Genomic DNA, 22,095 nt, shown 5'->3' with positions numbered 1-22,095 from the left:
CAGAATCCTTTTAATAACCGACGAAATTCATTATTCACTAGTTCGATGACACCTTGGGACAATCAATCCTGGACAACAGCACTATAGGATTCCACAAGCTTACCTTTGGTTAATTTCCTCAAGATTGATTGTAACCTTCTTTTTGGCAATCTTCAAATTTGAAGGCAAAGGACGGCAACCCTCTATCCATAGAAGACGCACTTCGAATGGACCTTCAACGTACTGTGTTACCGTTTTCTCAAAGAATTCTATTACTGTGGCAGTCGTTTCTTGCCTCGATTTTTTTCCCGATGGCTCAGTAATATCTAGTGTATCAAGTTCCCAAAATTTGGTTACAAAAGTCACAACACTATCACTCAACAACATTGACAAGGTAGTCACTGCAGAACTGACGTCTTTCTTTATCTTCCCAATATTGGAAACTGTCCCTATAAGTGTCCAGCCTAATAGTGTTTCAACGGCAACTAAACCACATTTTAAACTACGACGGTTGCCTGTCTAAAGTTTTCCCACTACATCGGCGCCAATCATCAACTCAATGGGTGAAGAATCTTCGGAATCATATACCTGTATATTTAGCTCATTTAACTCGTCGTCCGAGGTCCACAACCTACAGCTCGAACATTGGGATAAATAACCTGATCTTGATCTAGCACCTCAAATTTGAATTCATAATTCTCGTGCCGAAGTCGGTTATCATAACATTTGTGCGACACCGGAGTAACAACGCCACCGAAGAGCCCATGTGAAATCAATTCCTCTCTTTTAGGGGTATATTCTAACTGCGTAATAGTAGATTTCAAAAGATATGACCTTTGAGAACCGGTGCCTATGCAGTATCCTCGGCAACCTTTTCGTTCTTATTAGGATTCCCCGAACCATCAGCATTGTTTAGAAAAACTTCCAGATCAACTATTCTAATCAGTTTTTCGCATAAGGTGAAAACATAATAATTTCCTTGTAAAAATCAACAAAAAGTAGATATAGAACAATAAGACAATGCAGGAATATTTTAAAGATATTTTAGTAGCTTTTTTAATTCCACAAAAAGCGTTTCCAAGTCGTGTGTGGATGAGCATTAAATCAAACAAATATTTGCTGGCGTTGTGTAACCTTTCAAAGACTTGTTTGTCAGGGTTCTTCAGATATCGTTTATTTACTGAAGATTAATCTTGTTTAGTCCCAACCACGAAAACCGATTATGTTGTATTAATATATAACATATATACTAGAGTTGTAGAGTACCTATATCGATAATACACGAACTTATGAAGCAACTATGAAAAGAAAGATTGGGAAGGTCTATTCAACATACGCATGTGCGAGATTTGAAATCTCGCGTTTAAGCAATGACCTTGCTGCATGCGGCGATCAAAATACGGCAGTATTTTCTCGAAATATGCCTAGATCTCGTGAAATGTTTTGGGAAAACGAGTTAGGTGTGTGAAAAGCGCTGTTTAGAAGCGAATGGCGCAAAGTGCAGGTTAGTGGGTGAGATGTAGAGGCCATGCGCGTACCGTACCTGTATATTATCTAATAATAATAACTATTTCTTTAAAGAAAATAAAAAAAATACAGATACTATTTTAAATAAATTTTAATAGTTTTCTCTAATTCCACGAATGACATTTCCAAGTGGTCTATGGAGGTAGAACAAGGCCTCTTGAGATCAACCAAATAGTGCTTCAAAAATCAGGTTTGGTATCCAAGTAAACAAATATTTTTTCATAGAGTGTAACATTCCAACGACTTATTTGTCAGAGTTCTTTTTTTAGATTTCGGTAATTATTTCTTCAAAAAGATCGACATGGAAGATGGAGTCGAAAATAAAAAGCTAAAGGAAGATTATGGAACAGATGTTGGGTTAAAATCTTTCGTTTTATTTGGACGTACAACTAACATTTACAGACCGTGGTTAGCTAAAAGTCACTAACCCAAGATATATTGAATATTGAATTCAAAGTATTTGAGGTCGCTGACGAATTCGAGCATTTTTCCCGTTAAAACTGAAATTCGGTTAAACTTCTCGTCTCGATGATATTCTTATAGTACTGTGATGACCGTTTGGGTGTTCTTGTAAGATTGCTTGACGAAAAGTCTATTTGAATTAATCCAAATTTCAGCCTAAAACGATAATTTGACATTAAATCAGAGTATATTTAAGTTAGATGCAAATAGCCACTTACGTTAATCCGTTATTGAAATAGAAACTATCCATAAAGTGCCACATGGCATACACGGTAACATTAACCCCATCTTCGTGAATCGTGATCAGTAGCTGATCCAAGTAAGTCTGAAAATTTAATGAAATTGGTGTTACATTCAAATGCGAGAATACGAGAATTTATTCATAGTATTGAAACGACAACAACCGCCTACTAGGTTACAGTGGATAAAACTAGCAGACGTTTACCTACGAATCAGAAGTAAATTGAAGTCGGTAGTAGAAACTCACCTGCATAAATTGCATCCTCGCTGTATCATTTAGACTGTCGTTTCGAGTACCAAAGCCGTGTTCCGTAAGGAAAATCTCGCAGCCATTGCAGAAGTTGCTAGTGTAAACTATAGAATCTCTAAAGGTTTTTGGTGAAGACTACAATGACATCTATTCAGTTTCAGTTAGTCTAAAGATGAGTAATTGTCTTTACCACATATACTGATGAGAAGTCTAGAGAGGAATTTCTGGTTTCGTTGACTCTCATATCATTTTGAAAATTGATAGATAGATTTTGGCCACTCAGATCACTTGCGAAAAACGTAAATAGTGGATTAATCCCAATGAAATCGTAAGTTCCTTTAATATTCTCGATCTCTGCGGCAGTAAACTGAGGTAATCTTGACACATTTCTTCCTTCTTGTTGACTTAAGTTACCAATTTGATCGATGAATATTTGAGGGTAATTTCCTTTTACTATCGGATGTGCGAACCACTCAAACTAAAACAAGTAATATAAATATTCTTTTGGTTTGGTTAATTCTAGAGATAGAATTCGTCGAAGCTTTCGCCTATTTAGCGCTACCAAACTTCAAATTTTATTAAAATACTTTCTCTGGCGATATCAGAATACACAAAATACTAAATATATGTGATTAATGCAATAATAGATGACTGCAAAGTTATTAAAAGCAGCGAGGTCAAGAACTGCTTGCGGGGTAATTTACTGAAATCTTATTAAAATGATGTATCACATTGTTCGAATCCCGTAGGTATTGACTTTGTTTGAGAATAACAGTTTTGATTGATAAATTTGAAGATTCCATTTTGCCAACGAGGAACAGTCTGCCTACCATGATGTGGTGGAACATTAGAGATTATATGAAATCTCCTCAAGATATCAGAGTTATATAAGTATAGCGTACCAAATGCATTAAGCATTATTTAGTTTTTTTTTAAACTTGGTACCATCAATTGGTTGACAAAGATCATAAAGCTTCCGAATAGGCAACTATTAATGCACTCGTATCTTGTACTTACCACAAACGCATTACCTCGAGCAGCAGCTTGTTGGTCTGCCTCAGAATTTGTTGCGGGGACGTGATAAAACATACTGAAAGCCATGCCCACCTTACCTGAAAAACTTAAAAGTGATAGTGATTTGAAAATAACGTAACTATTCTCAGTTTAACCTTGCTGTGTGGGTTTGTAGTTTTCTTCGTAATTGCGATACGCCGCGGCGTGTGCTTTAATTAAATTATGTGCGCATTGGTACTCCTTAACTCCGAGATTTTGAGTAATAACTCGGGCTAGAATATCGTCCACTATGACTTTACAATAGGCGTGACCTTCATTGGCGGTAATCCAGATTTTAACGCGGTCTCCGAAAGTTTTGAAAAGCAAATCGGCATAGTCGGAGTAATGTTGTACAGTGGACTCGTTGGTGAATCCTCCGAACTTCTCTAGTTCCCACGGTATATCAAAGTTGAATATTACAACTTGAGGTTCCAATCCTTTGCTTATGATCAGGTCGATCAGATCATTGTAATAGTCTATTCCTTTCTGGTTTATATTGTCGATAGTACCTGTATAATAAAGATAAATTGCTCGATTACCTTCTAAATAGGCTATTGTGACGTGAAAACCCGCAACACAACCCTAAATTGCACCTTGGGGGAGAATCCTTGGCCAGGATATGCCAAACTTGTAAATATCATGTCCAAGATCGGCAGCCAGTTGGACATCTTCAGGGTATCGGTGATAGGAATCGCATGCTACGTCTCCATTTTTTCCATCTGAAATGACACTTGGGAATGCATGAGTGATATTGTCCCATAAGCTAGCTCCTTTTCCATCTTCATTCCAAGCACCTTCGACCATGTATGCTGCTGTTGCTGCGCCAAATTTAAAACCAGCCGGGAATGTGTAGTTTGATAATCCAAAACCCCTAAAAGTTATGAAAATCTTGTGTGGTAAGATAATCTACAGGTGTAAAGAAAAACAAAATGTTATTGGATTTAAATCTTTTATACTTCGTACATTAGATGAAAATTCCTTGTGCACGATGCTAATCATTAATCAATGCTTCGAATAGAAAACCTTTGAAATAATATCTCCTAAACCGCTATCTACCAACATGTAGTTTCGTTTGCGACAAATTCTTTTAATATTGATTAACTAAATTTAATTTTAGGTAGACTGCAAGGAGTGCACATGTCTCTGTAAGTAATAGCAGCAAGTAAGATTTAAGAGTATATATAAAATACTTACGTTCGGAATTGAAGATAAATTATTGCGACGGCTAGAAGATGTATACCCTTCATTGTTGCTAAAACAAAAACGTTAATTGAGCTTGAATCACAACATAGCAGATATATCCCGAAACCCTTTAGATTGACAATGAATAGTTCTCAAATACAAAAAAATGCATCCAGACATAGGTATTGTTTTTATCTAGTAGTTAAATTTAACCACCCTTTTTGTGAATCGATGGCTGGTGTAAAATTTGTTAAATATTAGGTGTGCTTTTCAAGCCTTTAAAATATCATAGAATGGAAAAAAAAACACTACAAAATGATTGATAATATTGAAGCGATAAAGTGGAAATTAAATTTTAAAATACTTTATACCTGGTACTAATTTCAAATCATCACACCTCGAATATATTTGAAGCGAAAAAAAATTTATTGAAGGTGACAATTTTATGAACAAAAATATTTTTGTGTAAGAAAAATATAACCAAAATGTTTATTTAAATTTACATGAACTAACTATTACTGACAAGCACAAAATGGAAGCGAATTTAAAACTTTATTCTGAATTATTAGGTATTTCTCACCTTGCAGGACGAAAGTTCACCAGCTTATTCAATTGTTCAACGAAAACTAGATGAAAATGTAATATTTTGTTCATTGGGTAAGATAAAAATGTGTGACGAGTGGTAGTACTTGTGTAGATAATTATAAGTTTATGTAAGTGGTATAAGCGTCTCCTAGCAACGGCTACAGCACTGCTGCTCTATCAGTGACACCTTATTCTCGTTTCGCAGGAAACATATTTTTTAAAAGTAATAAACTGTTATCAGTCAGCGATATTAAGCAATTAAAATTATTATGCAACTTTTAAAAATTTTAGTTTATCTGCTGTACGTAATTATAAATGTCAATTAGATTAGTACTGCCGATCAAGATATATGCGGTACATGTGGAGAAAAAGGAGTTATATTTGTTATACTAGGTGTAAAACATAATTTTTTTTATTTTTTTAACGCCAGTTGCATTTGGTGGCATATAATGATATTTACTTACCAAATTAATATTCGAAGTGTGGCTACAGGATAGAATCAAAACATCTTTATAAGTCTAAGGTAATTGTAGTAAGAAGATGAGTATGTCGTACAGAAGTAAAGAATGTATGCTTTGGGGGCGTTTTCTTAGGTTCCAAAAAGGCAAGAATCAGAAATGTTGAAGATGTACAAGAAGAATCATCTCGACTTCTTCACTAATTATTAAATCTCGGATATTTGAAATAAAGCAATCTTAAAAAAAAACAGGTTTTTAATTTCGCTTTTTTTCTAATTTCGATCATACAAAAATAATAGTTATTTACATAGCAAGGAAGGAAAATGAAGCGACCTTACTAATTGTGGTCCATTATTTAATATAACCATAATTTCTTTTTTTTTGGATCCCGTACAAAAGACAATTTTTCGAAATTAGGTACTTTCTATATACTACTTAGTACTACTACTATACTAGTTTTCTATTCTCCTTCTGCCCTTTAGTGTAATTTTCTGTCTGATAAAAGAGACATTTGAAATTCTTCTAGACTTTGACGACTGTTTCATTTATCCAAAAAAGTTAACACACTATTGCCAAAGATGCCCACGGCTGTGTTTGAAATAGACTTCCTTTCCTTGTCTAAACTCATGATTAACAGACTCTGCGTAACAGCAACCTTTCGTTCCTCAATGCATATTTGCGAAACAAATAAAAATAAAAATGTGTTTCGTTGTATTGAAACAGAATTAGATTTAAAAAGTAAATTAAACATTATCTTGACTAATAATCGTTTTATAAGTACAAATAAAATTAATTTAGATAACATATATTTTTCGCATACTTTGGCTGCTGTACAAAATCAACATTTACAGTTGAAACATTGAAAACGTTTTGGACGTGAATAATAATTAATATTTTCATTCTCATATTTTCATTTTTCATTTCACTTTAAAATAATACTTTATGTTGTTACAGGCTAGATTTACCCCAAATCAGAAAATTGGTTTTAGTTAAATACCTAAGTTTAATCCAGCAGTATTAATTAACATAATTTTAACAGGTACAAATAATAGGCATATATACAACTATAAAAGGGATAGTAATTAGTTTCATCTCCTCTATATTCCAGCTCACGTCTCGTCTTTACTTCTCGTCCATCTAAACACAAATGGTGCATGCGCGAGTAAAACACTAAAAAAAAAAGAAAAGCATGTTTATAAGTCAGTTATAGGCATACTATCGGCACTCAACTAGCGTACAAATAGTAAGCACTAGTTTGTTCGGACATCCAGCGACAGGCATTTTCTTTTGTCAATACCTTCAAGAAGGTCGCCCAAGGTGAAAGGTGAAGTTCGTGTCTCGACGACCTTTGAAATTGAGGACTATCCAATCCTAAATATTCTAGACAGTCATGCTGATTAACATCCACCAGAGGAAAATAGAGCAATAGCACTAAAATTTGGTATTTGTGAGTAATTTACACTAATCTAAAGCGGATTGTTTGATTGATTTTGAGCTTTTGTGTATTACATGCCTGTTATGCGACCGGCTTATGTAAGGATTGAGCGCTCAAGACCATAAAGCTGAAACGATTATTTTTAACTTTGGAACCTTATGCTTTATATAACACCACACTCGTACTTTTGGTTCTTTCCCCTTTTTCTTTTGGAGACTTTGTTTAATAACAATAGATGCTTGCTATTAACTTAAGGCCTAGACTTTTTTTTGTAGCTAATACTCCTCCTTTCCCGTTTTGTGATAATCAGTTTTTCATTATTCGAGGGGCTACGTCCGGTGAAAAACGGGTGGCGCCAAAATCTCTCTAATTTTGGTTACGTTTTACCCACCCCTCACCAACTGGGTGGCCAGGGCAGAAATAGGACGAACTCCTCAACTTTAAACAACTTTCGAGTAGTGAATCACCGAGTACAATTATAGTCTGACCACCCTCAATTTAATACTTCAATAAGAGTCTACCTCCCCGTTATCTTTTAGCTTTTTCTTTCAAGTTATTTTTTGTTTGCCAGTCGAAGTGCTAACAATGTTTAGTAAACTGGTTGATGAAAAAGTTTATCAACGTATTGCCATGCTATAGTTTTTTTACGACCCTTAGTTTAAGGTACTTCTTGGCAAAGCAGCTCACTAACTTACTGATTGATGTGTGACGTGACCGTCACAATTAACAACCATCAAATTACCATCCGTTGGTAAAATCTACTGAAAATATCAGTAACTAAAGTATCGGAAACACAATGGTCCACGACAGTATTTAATAAAGCTGACGTCTTAAAGTGTCACTTTGTACAGGCCTGATCACTGCATGATTGGGTATTTTAAAGTAGGGAGTAGAAAAAATAAATTAAATGAATATACAAGTTACTTAACCTATGCACCATCGACAATTACCAACCGAGCCTGGCAAATTCTTTTATACTCCGAAGTATGAAAATTAGCATGTTTTCATGTGAAAGTGTACAATACCATTCAGTTAACACTCCCCTGGATTGTGACATTCAATAATCGTAGAATCGCTGTGAGCTTATACAATATTTCATGAGTGATATCACAGCATATTTATTTTAAATAGATATGATATATATATATATATATATATATATATATATATATATATATATATATATATATATATATATATATATATATATATGAGGTGGCTTTTACTTGACGAAAATCCATTTATCAAAAGAAATAAGAACTAAAAGTTCAGATTTTCACGAAATTTTATATTATGACATCTATATTCCAATAGCTAAATGTATGTAATAAGCTTTAGAACACATCATAAGAAGGAACCTTCTAACTTAACCCAGACTACTGTAATACTTTTTATTAAACTTCTGGATTTCTCCTGCTTCGGTTTTTGTTGAGTCGAACTAGCTAAGTAGTTTCAGTTAAGCTCTGAAGAAGTCAACAGGATGATTGGCCAAACGTTAGCTAGTTCGACTCAACAAAAACCCACGAAGGAGGAATCCAGAAGTTTAATAAAAAGTAAAATTCAATTCTTTTTGACGCTTGTTTTCGCTTCCGCAGGAAGACCAGTCAGTGCAAACTTTAGTCTATTAAATACAACTATCGTTAAACGTACTAACTAAATAATATCCAGTTTTTTTAAAAATAAACAGGGTATTTATTTCATGACTAAACTTTCCTAAATGTATGTCCGGAAATAACTACTTTAAGAAATGATTCTACATGAATAAATAAAAAAAAATCATGTGAACATATTCCGAAAATAAATTTTCAAGATACAGGATGGCAAACTTAAAAAAAAAGATGTTGTGTTAAAATTTGTTCTCACAGGAGTCTTGATTGAAATAAATGAAACTTCATTTTCGATTTTATTGCATATTCCTAATTGGGACAAATCTATCCACAGCACAGGAGCATATGGTGTTTACGAAGCAAAAGTCGTGTTAAAAAATATTTATTACAAACGAAAAAAAATTGGCACCTTGTATCTCGAAAACTATATCTATATTACATATGTTCATATTATTTTTTTTTTATTTTTTCATGCAGAATAACCACTTAAATTATTCGAATGTTATTTGAATTACTTTCGTTTTATTTTTGAAATAAATGGGACATTAAAACTAAAAACTTTATTTAATTAGTTTAGCATTGATTAGACTGAAACCCACTAAGCAATATACATATATCGCATTTTGTTGAAATTTGTTAGATGGATATTCGATTTTAAGAATTTAGGGATTTTATGGAGAAAGGACATGTTTATAGATATGACTGTATTGAAATTCTATTATCATCTTAGATAATTTCGAATTCTCATCGAACTCAGATGAAGACCCCACATATTATCCGTCGGACTCAAATTCCGAAGACGAACTTGTAAGATTGTCATTTCACTTTTGTCAGCTTTTAAGAACTTTCAAAATGTTATCCTTTACGCCTTAAGACTTAACATTTATTATCTATTTGCAGGAACCAAGATTCAAATATATCGACTCATTAGATAAAGTTACTGATTTGCAATACTCTCTAGTTTCGGTAATCTTTGGTTTACAATTTAAATTACAATTCAAAAATTGAATTATTTATTCTAGACATCTCCCGATGCTAAACCATCCTGTTCAAGTAACTTATTGTTAACATCACCTAAGGTAAATATAAACCGAATGATTAGTTTTAATGGAGAGTCGCAACAATATCAACATAAATTGGCATTTCATTTCAACGTTTTAGGTTCTAGAAGATTCTAGAACATAACGAAAAAGATTAAGCATTTCGCTGTGTAGCAAAAACGTTCAAGTTCTAATACTTCTTTTTCTTTGCATAGCTTCTGGTTCTAAATAAATGATATTTTGTCAATTGTTGATTAAAATAGTTTCTCACAGTTATTTATAGATATATTAAGTTTAGAGCGAGGTTTGGGCTTCCATAGTCTAAAAATTTTAAATGACAACAAAAAAAAATAGTGTAAATGCTTATATTTCATGGCGAAAAGCAAAATTATTCCAAATTTAGACTACGACAAGAACTAAGAAAAATAAATAGTAAATTAAAAGCAAAATGACTTAGAGAACGAATAATTGTGATATTTATATTTTCCGAAATCATTCGCAGGAAATTGAAGTGCAAAAAATCCACGTATTGATTCACGGATGGAAAAATGTGATGACACTATATTTCGGGATATCATCCGTTTGCTTGTTGAACTCCGACTGGAATCCTGCAGACGTTTCGCCAAAATCTCACTTGGCATCTTCAATGCTTGCGCTCCGAAAACTACTACTACTGGAGTGTATGAAAGAAATAAGAGAAGCAGCAGGCAAAATTCAAAGACTGACCGAACAACTAATGTCACAGGAAGTTCAGGGTCTGCTAGATAAAGCCAACGAGCATATCCACGACTGCATTTTTGACGGATATAAAATGGACTCACCAAGAAAAGAAACCAGCGAAATGGGCATCCAAACAGATGAAATAGTAAGACGCACACAAAATGCTCAAAAGTAAACTTGGGTAGAAGATATGCCGCCCATGATATGCTCCAACGCATGATACGACAGAAGGAGGTGGATCTGGTAGTTCTTAGTGAACAAAACTAAAAAATTTCAAGAAAAAATAACCACTGGTACACCGATGACAACTTGAACGTTGTAATAGCACCATCACATCACCTTGGTGCAATCCAAAATAGCGGTAAGGGACAGGGATATGTCTGGATAGAGTGCTTAGACATAGTAGTATACAGCTGTTACATATCGCCGAATGAAAGCGAAGACTTTTTTGTCCATTTCCTGTACCACCTCAGACTAAGTATTCGTAGACAGACAAAAGAGTGTATTATATGCGGTGATTTTAATGCGAAGTCGATGACGTGGGGTTCTCCCGTAAACGACCGTAGAGGAGAAGCACTCTCGGAATGGTCCTCAGAAATAGAGCTCGTTGTGCTTAACCGAGGCACGATGCCAACATTTAAAAGAGGATATTGCGAGTCCTTTATCGATATCATATTTGCAACTAGTGGGCTTGCAAAAAGGAATACATAATGGGCAGTATCTGACGAGGAAAACCTGACCGGCCACAATTACATTCTTTTTCGATATTGGTGACATCAATAAAGAGACCAAAAACGTAGATCTCCGAATACAAAAGCACGCAAGATGGAACATAGAGCAATCAAGAATGGGAAAATTTTTAATAACTCTGGGACAAGACATAGCAAACCAAACTAACCAGAATATCACCCCAGAAACGTAGCCCGTTATCATTACAAATGCCAGCAACAACACTTTTAAAATCAGAGAGGATCTAGGAGGACAAAAAACCTGCCTACTGGTGGACACCAGAGATATCTGCACTAAGAAAAGAGTGTCTGAACAAAAAACGTATCATGACCAGGAAAAATAAATCACACAACACGAGTCAAGTGGAAAAAAATAAGGCTTTAAAGCGGTATAAAGAAAAACGAACATTCCTTAAAAAGGCAATCCAGGAAGTGAAGAAAAAAGTATGGAAAAAAGTGGTGGAAGAAGTCGAAGATGACATATGGGGTTTGGGATATAAGATAGGGACAAAAGCATTTTGCCTGAGACGACCCCTGCTTATGAACGACTAGGCTATGCTGGAAGAGGCCAGAAAACTTTTTCCCAAGGCAGAAAAAATTAAGTATACCCCAATATATGTAAACGAAAATGACATTCCTCTCTTCAAAACAGAGGAAATGAAAGAAGCATCCAGCAAAACAAAAAACAAAAAGAGCCCCTGGACCAGATCGAATTCCAGCCGAGATTATAAAGAAGGTCGCCGAAAATTTCCCGATGGAGATTCTAAGGCTAATGAACCGGCAACTTTGCATAGGAGAATTTCCATAGATATGGAAAAGAGCAAAGCTTGTGCTTTTGGAAAAGCCACAAAAAGCTATGCCTTCTCGTTACACTTGACGTGAAAAACGCGTTTAATTCGGCACCGTGGCTAGGAATAGTGAAAGCACTTGAAGGAAGGAGCATAGCTCCGTCTCTTATGCGCATGGTGACAAGTTACCTCGAAAACAGGGAATTGCTGGTGGGCAACAGCAATATAATAGAGACCACTTGTGGAGTACCGCAAGGATCCGTGCTCGGTCCCTTTCTCTGGAATGCATACTATGACGAGGTACTAAAATTAGAAATGCCACGAAACGTTAAAATTATCGGGTATGCAGCAGACCTTGCTATCATAGCAACCGGTGAAACTGCAGAAATGCTGACAACAATAACAAATACCGCGATATATAGGGTGGTCGAGTGCATGAGGAAAATGAAGCTCCAACTTGCCCCAGAAAAAGCGGAAGCAGTTTTGATGGTTGACAAAAGAGTAGTCAAAGAATCATCATCGACGTGATGGGCACTTCAATAGAGACGAAACCCGAGATAAAATACCTAGGTGTGTTCATTGATCAAGGTACCACACTAAAGAAACACATAGTGAACACGTGCAAAAAAGCGGAAGCGTCTGCTACAGCCCTAATCAGATTAATGCCTAAACTTGACGGACCAACCTCAGCTAAACGAAGACTGCTGAGCACCGTGACCCACTCTATCATGTTATATGCTGCGCCTTCTTGGTCAGGTATATTGAGATTCAGAAACTATGTCAATATGATGCTCAGAGTACAAAGAAAATTGGCCATTAGAGTATGCAGTGCTTTTAGAACGGTATCAACAGATGTTGCGCTGGTTCTAGCAGGGATAATGCCGATTGACCTGCAGGTGCTAGAAAAGGAGGCATCATATGGAAATGACAATACTACAAGACAACTGAAAGATTAAAATCCATGGAGAAATGGCAAAAACGATGGTCTGGGGCAAATAGTGCCGGTAGCTGGACAAAAATATTAATTCCAAATATTCTATCATGGCATTATAGAAAACACGGAACTCTAAACTATCATCTGACGCAATGACTAACTGAGACAGCACATTGCATGTATTGTCACACCGTAGAAGATAGTGTGGAACATACGTTTTTCATATGTACAAGGTGGCAAGAGCAACGCAATAAAGCCGAACAATTGATAGGAAACACACTGACAACACAAAACATAGTGCAGCTGATGCTAGAGTCCGATAGAACTTGGAGCTGCGTTTCAGAACTGGCATGATCGATTCTGACAAGTAAGGAAAGAGAAACTTAAAATAAAAGAGGTAAAATATTAATGAAGAGACCAGCCAACGTAGCGAAGTAATACTTACGGATGGTTCCGCTATGTGTGGCTAGAAGTGAGGAGGTGGTTTTTAGTCGGTAGGAATCCGACATACTCCACAATGCCAACTGTGGAAGTCTTATGTAAGATTTTCCCTTCCTAATTAAAAAAAAACTTGTTGAACTCCGACTGGAATCCTGCATCCGACTGGACTCCTGCAGACGTTTCGCCAAAATCTCACTTGGCAACTTCAATGCTCACGCTCCGAAAACACTTCGAACACTGGGAGGTTCTCGGCGGTGTATACGGTATATATACCCTGCGCCGGAGGAGGTAACCGTGCTGCTTGTGCGGGAGGAGAGGTGGCTCCGCCCCCCGAATTGTCGCGTTGTTAATTTCGCCGATATTAGTTGCGATGTCCCCGTTGGCTGCTGCGTATCGCTCTGGAGTTTGATTATCGTTCTCCATGTATTGGATAAATGCAGAGCGTCGTCTCTCGTATTCAGGTGTTCGGACTTTTCTATCTCGATGGCTTCTCGTATAATGCTGGTCCTAAAATCAGGAATATAAGCTATTTGTTTGCAAGTACCGAAATTAATTTTATGGCCTGTCTGGTGTTGGTGCTGAAACAAAGCAGATGTTGTTTGTTTGTTTCTTATGGCTAAACGATGTTCCTCGAGCCTGCCTGAAATCCTTCTGTTGGTCTGTCCCACATACGTCAGGCTGCACGATCCGCATGCTACACTGTATACTCCTTGGTTTTCCAGAGTAATTTTTTTTTTGGGTTAAGTGCGGACATGTACGAGTGACATGGACGCGCGGCCTCTGAAGATGCCAAGTGATATTTTGGCGAAATTTCAGGCGAATGATTCTACTCCAGGGTCAAACAACAAACGGATGAACACCCGGATTACCACCAATACACATAGTTCCATCCGTGAAGGACTAAAACAAAACATATATATAATAGCTATATTATGTTCATTACTAGATGCTTCTGTTTTCTCTGGACAACTTTTTATATGTCTAAAAAGTAATTTACGTGAATAACGGCCATAACAATATTTACATGCAGCGTAGCTCTCTTCAGGCGTGTCAACATAGGTTCTGTGAACATCGTTTACCCGTAAGAAATAAACAAACCACATCGGCTTTATTCCAGCATCAACACCAGAGAGGCCATAAAATAGATTTCGGTACCTGCAAACAAATAGCTAACATTTCTGATTTTAGGACCAGGATTATACGAGAGGCCATCGAGATAGAAAAGTCCGGACACCTAAATATGAGAGACGACGCTCTCCATTTATCCAATACACGCAGCAGCCAACGGGGACATGGCAACTACGATGGGGCGAAATAAACAACGCGGCAATTCAGGGGACGGAGCCGTTTCCCCTCTCGCACCGCACGCATCGCCGATAACCTTCCAGTGCTCGAAGTGTTTTTGGAGCCCGAGCGTTGAAGATGCAAAGTGAGATATTGACGAAACGTCTTTATTTAATCATGGGCTTCATAGAATGGGTGACATATCAGTCGAATTCTGTTAAACGTTAGTTAGAATAAAATTAATAACATAACCTAACTATCAATGATATTTGGCATAGTTCCAGTAACATGCCTCAAACATAGTGTGCATTGGAAGATTCGAATTCATATTTGGATGCGACTCAGTTAACTGAAAAAGAATATTTAACCGTACGTTTTAAAGGAAATCTTTGAGAATATTGTAACTGACCATAGCAGACTCTGGGCATGTTTTAGGTTTTTGTGTTGAAATACAGAACCACTTGCACTGCGCGTGCTTATTGGTGGATCGGTGTTATTCTATTCAATTAAATTGACTAAGATCCACTTAATTCGCATTAATCACTCTGATTAAGCTTCTTTTAATTACTCTACCCATTTAGTCTTGTAATTATTTATTTTTATTGAACCAGGTATCTGTAGCTATGTACCTGAGAATTTTACAGCAACACAAGTTCTATGTAATGAACCCCAGGACAAAGTTTTTTTGAGCAGGAAACTGGCTAATAAAAGTCAAGTGGGGGGACTTTTCTCCTACGTGAATTAGAGAAAATTGCTTTTATCTTTCGTCCCCAATTTTAAGGAGAGCCACTATTGCCGTCTTAAGAATTCGAACGATTTCCTTAATCCGGCTTCTAGAAAATGTTAATTTTGAAAATACCAGATGTTTGTTGTTGGTCTTTATTTTATAATCGGTGTAGCCCTTCTATGTTTACAAATGTTCCTAGGCCCATTGATTGATAAACTTCTTATGTTTATTTATTTATTTTTTATTTATATTTAATTGTGATCCCACAAATTCACCAGTATATATTTGGCCAGCACGATATAGTTTGGTTTGTTTACAGTGAATCGGCTTAATATTATATCGATTCTTTTGCATCTACTCCAGTGTCTAAGATATTGTTTTGCTCGTCGCGTCCAGATACGGATCGAGTAGTATGCAGAAATCCTGTTCAATTAGGTTACACTAATAAATAGTTTGATCGTTTTTATATAACTTCATGAATATAAGAGAATTAAGTGAACTGTGTATGTAATTTTACTTTCAAGTTCCACACTTCGCATATAAACGTTTCAACGTTTTTCGTTAAAAATGTACCTAGAATATGATTATTTATCCTACCTTTGCTCATACATTGTTTATCAAGTTGACTATCCATTTATAGAATAATAACAGGATTAAAGGTTTTTTGTAACGAAATCTTGCCGTATTATTACATTCTACACACTGCATATTATGCCGCTCAAGACAGAATTAGCTTCCAATTACATAGGACTGCATTTCTTATATTTCGAAATTATCTGATTGATATTTTCACACAACTGTGTTCTTTACTGACAGCATTTAAAGACTTTTAGAAATGCGCCACAATAAGTTACAATTCTGGAAGGTAATAAATTTTTTCCACTACTTCGCTTAAACTTTAACGAAATGTAGTACCAGACAAATTTACACGTACTTTACGTGGTAATTTTTAATTTTTATTAATTAACAATTAAATAAACCTCATAATTCGAAATGCGCAAGCCAAAATATTAGCTATAATTTTGTAATTAGGACAATGATATTAAAGTGTTTTCAAGGTGTGGCATTATGTTGCGATTGATTAATTTAATCAAAATTCCGGGGAAAACGTGCATAGCAAACAATGACAAATAAGATTGTAGATAAGATTTAATTATTATGAAACATTTACAATCGAAACGGAAGATATGTCGTGGCTAGAAGATGTCCAGCCATTATTACTGCAATTGTAAATTTGAACTTAATTCTTGTTCACTCTTAGCAATGGCGAAACTCTTTTATAATATTTAATAGAGATTTGACGGTCGGTATTTTTATTACTGTTTGTTGTTTTTCAACTATAGTTCCATCTAGAAAATAGATAATAGTAATATGAATTGATAATCTTAGAATAGGCACTCGAAGATTAATCGCACTTGAACTGTATATGTAATTCCAATTTTCTCTGCAAGATGTACAGGTCGGACCATAGTAGTCCTATTGTAAATCTGTGAGATACTTTTGCAGCACTGTCGCTAGGTGGCTAAAGCCTCCTATATTTCTCATAAAACTTCAGGGCGTCAATGGCTATAGCAAAATCGATTAGTACTACGGCGGTAGTTTCATCAGTTGTTTCTCAACCTACTTTGAACCTGCCTAAGAATGAAGATAAGATATGTTGCTTCTCTTTGAGAACGTCCTTATTATATCCAAAATTTAAGGTGGTCCATCGTTGTATGTCGCCCAGAACTTGAATATATTTTATTTTATTTTAGATTAAGCTAAGTATAAAATAAAATATTTCCTTCCTTTACTTGCTACACACGCTCTTCACTACAATAGAGAACTGGAAAAGCAGGAGCGTCGACTTGTTTAGCAAAATTTTTAGTGCATTTGTATTGCCTCGGCTAGCCAATCGGAAATAAACAACAACTGATGTCGTACTTTCTATTTTCCTTTTAAACCGAATTACACGCTTACACATTTGGTAGTTTTACAAGAAAAATAAAAAAAATAATACTCGAAAAATTGGCCCGTACCGTATCTTAGATTTGTGTCAATCGCGATTGATTCGGTCACTTTGATTCAATCACTTCCTAGGATCGAACGAACGAATCCCGCCTGTTCGTAACGATTCGATCACTTTGTTCGCTCTCGCTGCCGCCCTGACCGTTCTGAAGTGACTCTAATCAATATATAAGCAAATCTACCAATCGATGTCGCAACTCAATACTATAGAATAATTATAACAATACTCCCATTTCATTTCCGTGGCCAGTCTCAGTCTCAGCATTTAAATCTTAAACCATTCAAATGAAACGTATTTCGCAAGGTGAATTCGATTTGTTGTGGTACGGTCCGTCGATCTGTCGTCCTCTATTCGGTCACTTCATACCGGTCCGGGCGGCAGCGAGAGCGAACAAAGTGATCGAATCGTTACGAACAAGCGGGATTCCGTCGTTCGGTCCTATGAAGTGATTGAATCAAAGTGACCGAATCAATCGCGATTGACACAACTCTACACCGAATACAGGACGACTGATCGACCGACCATACTAAAACAAATCGAATTCACCGGAATACGATTCATTTGAATGGTTTAAGATTTAAATGCATGACTGAGACAGGCCACGGAAAAGGATTGGGAGTATTGTTATAATTATTCTATAGTACTGAGTTGCGACATCGATTGGTAGATTTGCTTATATATTCAATTAAATATTGAATTAAATATCTATTTGCACACAGGTACTTAATTTAAACAAATTAATGTATTAATGAATCTGAATAGGTCGTTCAGACTGTTCGGATTCAGTGACTATTGCCGCTTATGTCAGGAACAAGGTATATTGAAATGAACGATTGATTGAAATGATTCGTTCCTTTTCGAAATTGGTCACTGATTGATTCGGTTCTCGTAAAATGAACGATTGACACAACACTACCGTATCCCGCTACCTTCTTCTCACCACCACCATAGTTACCTTCTTCTTCTTTGCTTTTCCTTAAAGTGGGCACGTCAACCAAGAACTTTCGCCCATTACCGACTACCGTCAAGGGTTGCCATAGTTACCTATTTTGCCGTTCTTACTCGTCTTCTTCTTCTTAACTTCTGGCAGTCCGCTAAACGACAAACACAACTGAGACAAGGTATTGGGCGCACCACACATTGGTCCACACTAAATTTAATTTGTTCTATTTTAAGTCTGTAAAGTTTATAGGTAAATGTGGCAAATTTTGCTTTCATTTTTATTATGCGATCATAAGCAACTAATGACATTCTGAACTTATCTTTCTCATTTACTAATCACAATCATACATATCAGTCCTAGCTCGGATAGGAACAAAAACTAGTATAACGTGACAGTTTTGTCTAATATTGAATATACCCCAGAGCCTGTGTTGCATGCTATATTTTTTCTGCGACTGTTAGTTTTGGGATTCATTTTTGCAAAACAGCACGAATAAATTCACCGACAATGCCGTTATAATTGACAAATGTCAAATTCAAGCTGGGCGGATTATCTCCGGAAACATCGGACTGCTACCAAAGCCGGAAATTATCCGAAATGGCTCGCAGTGGTAGCAAACGAAACTAATGTCTAAAAATGACACTTTCCGCAACCTAGATTGGTGTATAATTCGGTATTTGATGGAAAGGAGTAAAAATAATTGTTACGTTTGTTACCCAGTGTAATAATTATAGTATTCATTTTAGTCTGACAAGAAATAGTCATGACTACAACTTACTTGCGCTCCCACTTTGACCTTTATCGTTTCGGTCGGAAGTTTGAACCAATATTTTTCTGGTTGCGCGTCCAATCTCCGTTAGTAGTAATCTGTACTATATAATTTAATGCAATAATGATAAAAACTCCACCACCAATTTAAACAATTTGCTTTGAAAAATAACACCGATCATTAAATTTTATTTCTATTTATCTATCCATAATTTTTTGATTATACGAACTTTACGTTATTTTTGTTGTGTTGTGTCATGACATCCAGAAGATAAAATAATAGGCATTTATACTTTCTTGTGATTACCGCATATCGGACCAGTTATTTCGTCCAAAATAACAATCAACAACATTAACCCTTCTAACGATTTATATAACTTTTTTATCACTCGATTATTTATAATTACGTGCTCTGGTTCAACTTTTCTAACTGACTGGCCATGGCGCAGATTTTGTAGAACGCAGAGCTCGCTCGCGATTGTGGTCGAATATTCCAGCCATCTTTCCGAGTGGCGACATCTATGATCCCGCAGCGATTCCCGCGTATGCCCGAGTTCTCGGAATGCAGGCATGGCCGGACTGCTCGCTTGTCACAGAATTTTTTTTAATCCCGACCAATTTTTAGAACTCAGAGTTCATATTTATTAATATTTTATCCAATTTTGACAAAATATTTCATTACGAAATATATGGGCTTGGAATTGAAACTTATGCAGTGCTCAAGCACCGTTCCAATCTACATTTTCTAAAATTTATCTAAAGTATATACTTACATGTATACCGGAGGATCACATTCAAACCGGGAAAGACATTTTCAACAACTTGCATTCCAAGATTCAACTTTTTCTATTGGCGTTCTATTTGAAAGAAGCGAAGGCAATTTGAGTACGATGGAACGGATTTAAGGACACACTTTTTGAATACAAAAAAAATGAATTTTATCAGTAATTTAAAGAACAGAGCCTTAACATCAGTTCAAAACACTATAAGAAAAAGTGGGTATTTTTTTTGCCTTTAAAGAATAATTAGTCGGACAATATAATACAAATAACACTTTTTTGGATTCGAAATAAAATAATAATAAAAAAAATTACGTGAAAATTTCCTATATTTCAGATATCATCTTCGTTATCCATGTCCGCGAGCGGCTTCGGACGTTTCCGATCTCTTAGTAGCGAGTTTGGGAATAATCATTTTGGATAGATTTTAAACACTAATGATATTTTGACGTTGGTTAGTTTTGATAGTTTGTTTTCAAAAATGTTACAAAAAAACGTAAAGCAAAAAACACGTTCATAAGCTTATTCAGGAAAATAAACCGTATAAACGCAAAAAATTGTCAATTTTTATTTACGCAAAATTGTCAGCCAAATCGTAGCAGTTAAAAAAAATCGAAGATGATGTGTCAAATATCACGAATTTTATTGTTGGAAGGTGGAACATCAGACGTTTTGTTAAACCAAATAGTAACAATTTGCCGAAATTTTGGCTATTTCCCATCGATCGAACATATTTTCAGTATCACAGTGTTGCCGCTTGTATCGATCGAATATTGTTGCGTTTTTCTATCCGCTGTAATTTTCTGATTATTTCTGTAAAATATTTCCCTATAGTTATCCCTGGCGGTTACAGACCCCAGTTTAAATTCATCTGGCTGGGTTAGTTGAATATTTAGAAATCTCAAATTTTGGCCGAAATTTGGCGGTATCCCGGGCACTAGTCATTTTGTTACACAGAATTAGTAAAATTTATTTTTTTCGTAAAGAAATTACCTTATCTGTTGTGAAATTAAAAAGTGGACAATAAGAAATTGACATAGATGAAGACTATTCAATTGAAATTCTGTTACATTGAAAACTTTTTAGATCGATAGATAAATGCGACAAAATTTTATTTCAACCACCAACATTATCTAATCTATTTAAGAAAAGCCTGCCATATACCTATCAGAAAATTCCGGATTTATTTTAAAATGCTACAGGCAAGCAAACAAGCCAAGATATTTAAAATCAAATACTTACTTTACTTTATAGAAACAAAAGCAGCCGATTATACTCATCAAGTTAGGACTATTTAAAAGTGCATTTAACAATTTTGGTTGACTGTAGATATTGTATACTTGCAGACACAGGTTTGCGTTGGAGATATTTGTAATTTTAATTATATAATTAATTATATATTAAATCGGAAATAATCCCAAGCACTTTTTAGGACGATGAGTTGCTCCCGTTTTGACGCAATGCAAAGATCACTTTGCATTAGTAACTTTGAAGATTTTTATGCTATTTATTGGGCTGTGGCGCTGATGTTAATATGAAAGTATCTGAAAGTGCGCTTGATGCAAAAGTTAAACGTAGTAACCCAAAATTGGGTACCTCCCTGCACTGCGCTTGTTTCAATGGAAATATGGAAATTGTCAAACTTTTAATTAATCGAGGTGCCGACAAGGAATCCCGAAATGTTTCTGGCCAGACGCCATTGATTGTTGCTTCTCTAAAGGGTCACCCGGACGTCGTAGATTATTTGTTAAATGTGGATGCAAGTATCCACCCCTATTGTCACCAAAGGAGAACCGCCCTTCACTACGCATGCAAAAAAAAACATTTTAAAGTCGTTAAAATATTAATTGAACATAATGCTAATGTCAACAGTAGAGACATAAGCGGGAATACACCCGCAATGCTGGAAGAACAACCAGCGCATTGTTAACTTTCTTGGATGATGTCGGTATTTTGATTTAAAACATGAACTTTCGTCTAATAAGTAACAGCAAGAATGAATAATAAAAATATGAAATCTTTGTTAACGCTAGCTTTATTTTTTTGCTATTTCGTTGACTCCTTCGCAATATTTTCCAACACATTAGGTTTGCTTCATTGTGTTTAATTTGCAGATCGCATGTTTGCTCCTTTTCTTCAGGCTACTGTTCAAAATCA

The 22,095-nt window shown here is 35.7% G+C and overlaps 3 protein-coding genes across 3 annotated transcripts; 2 read left to right on the top strand and 1 right to left on the bottom strand.

The window, feature by feature from the left end:
* Nucleotides 1-1,857: 1,857 nt before the first annotated feature.
* On the bottom strand, nucleotides 1,858-5,349 carry LOC132700968 (myrosinase 1-like). Its single transcript, XM_060668569.1, has 9 exons — nucleotides 5,274-5,349; nucleotides 4,706-4,763; nucleotides 4,105-4,382; nucleotides 3,628-4,020; nucleotides 3,476-3,570; nucleotides 2,649-2,936; nucleotides 2,456-2,593; nucleotides 2,187-2,293; nucleotides 1,858-2,124 (listed from the first exon to the last, which is right to left on the bottom strand). Exons 2-9 carry the CDS (start codon nucleotides 4,756-4,758, stop codon nucleotides 2,001-2,003), a joined length of 1,476 nt encoding a protein of 491 aa, XP_060524552.1. The 5' UTR covers nucleotides 4,759-4,763; nucleotides 5,274-5,349; the 3' UTR covers nucleotides 1,858-2,000.
* A 7,232-nt stretch (nucleotides 5,350-12,581) lies between these two features.
* On the top strand, nucleotides 12,582-13,342 carry LOC132701405 (uncharacterized). Its single transcript, XM_060669287.1, has 2 exons — nucleotides 12,582-12,810; nucleotides 13,185-13,342. Exons 1-2 carry the CDS (start codon nucleotides 12,582-12,584, stop codon nucleotides 13,340-13,342), a joined length of 387 nt encoding a protein of 128 aa, XP_060525270.1.
* An 8,130-nt stretch (nucleotides 13,343-21,472) lies between these two features.
* On the top strand, nucleotides 21,473-21,868 carry LOC132701404 (ankyrin repeat domain-containing protein 2-like). Its single transcript, XM_060669286.1, has one exon. It carries the CDS (start codon nucleotides 21,473-21,475, stop codon nucleotides 21,866-21,868), a length of 396 nt encoding a protein of 131 aa, XP_060525269.1.
* The last annotated feature ends 227 nt before the right edge of the window (nucleotides 21,869-22,095 follow it).

The sequence above is a fragment of the Cylas formicarius genome, unplaced genomic scaffold (genome assembly GCF_029955315.1).
Source record: "Cylas formicarius isolate icCylForm1 unplaced genomic scaffold, icCylForm1.1 PGA_scaffold_4__25_contigs__length_36172078, whole genome shotgun sequence".
NCBI classification, from domain to species: domain Eukaryota; kingdom Metazoa; phylum Arthropoda; class Insecta; order Coleoptera; family Brentidae; genus Cylas; species Cylas formicarius.
The sequence above is the reverse complement of the archived record's forward strand: the minus strand, read 5'-3'. Positions and strand labels throughout refer to the sequence as shown.

Excerpts from the sequence above, each read along its gene's own strand:
- LOC132700968 (XM_060668569.1), bottom strand. The coding sequence starts at position 4,758 with ATGAAGGGTATACATCTTCTAGCCGTCGCAATAATTTATCTTCAATTC. Across the intron at positions 2,937-3,475 it reads CTCGAGGTAATGCGTTTGTG|TTTGAGTGGTTCGCACATCC; the intron begins GTAAGTACAAGA and ends TACTTGTTTTAG. Across the intron at positions 2,125-2,186 it reads TATTTCAATAACGGATTAAC|GCTGAAATTTGGATTAATTC; the intron begins GTAAGTGGCTAT and ends TTATCGTTTTAG.
- LOC132701404 (XM_060669286.1), top strand. The coding sequence starts at position 21,473 with ATGAAAGTATCTGAAAGTGCGCTTGATGCAAAAGTTAAACGTAGTAAC.
- LOC132701405 (XM_060669287.1), top strand. The coding sequence starts at position 12,582 with ATGGGCACTTCAATAGAGACGAAACCCGAGATAAAATACCTAGGTGTG. Across the intron at positions 12,811-13,184 it reads TGCTGCGCCTTCTTGGTCAG|AAGATAGTGTGGAACATACG; the intron begins GTATATTGAGAT and ends GTCACACCGTAG.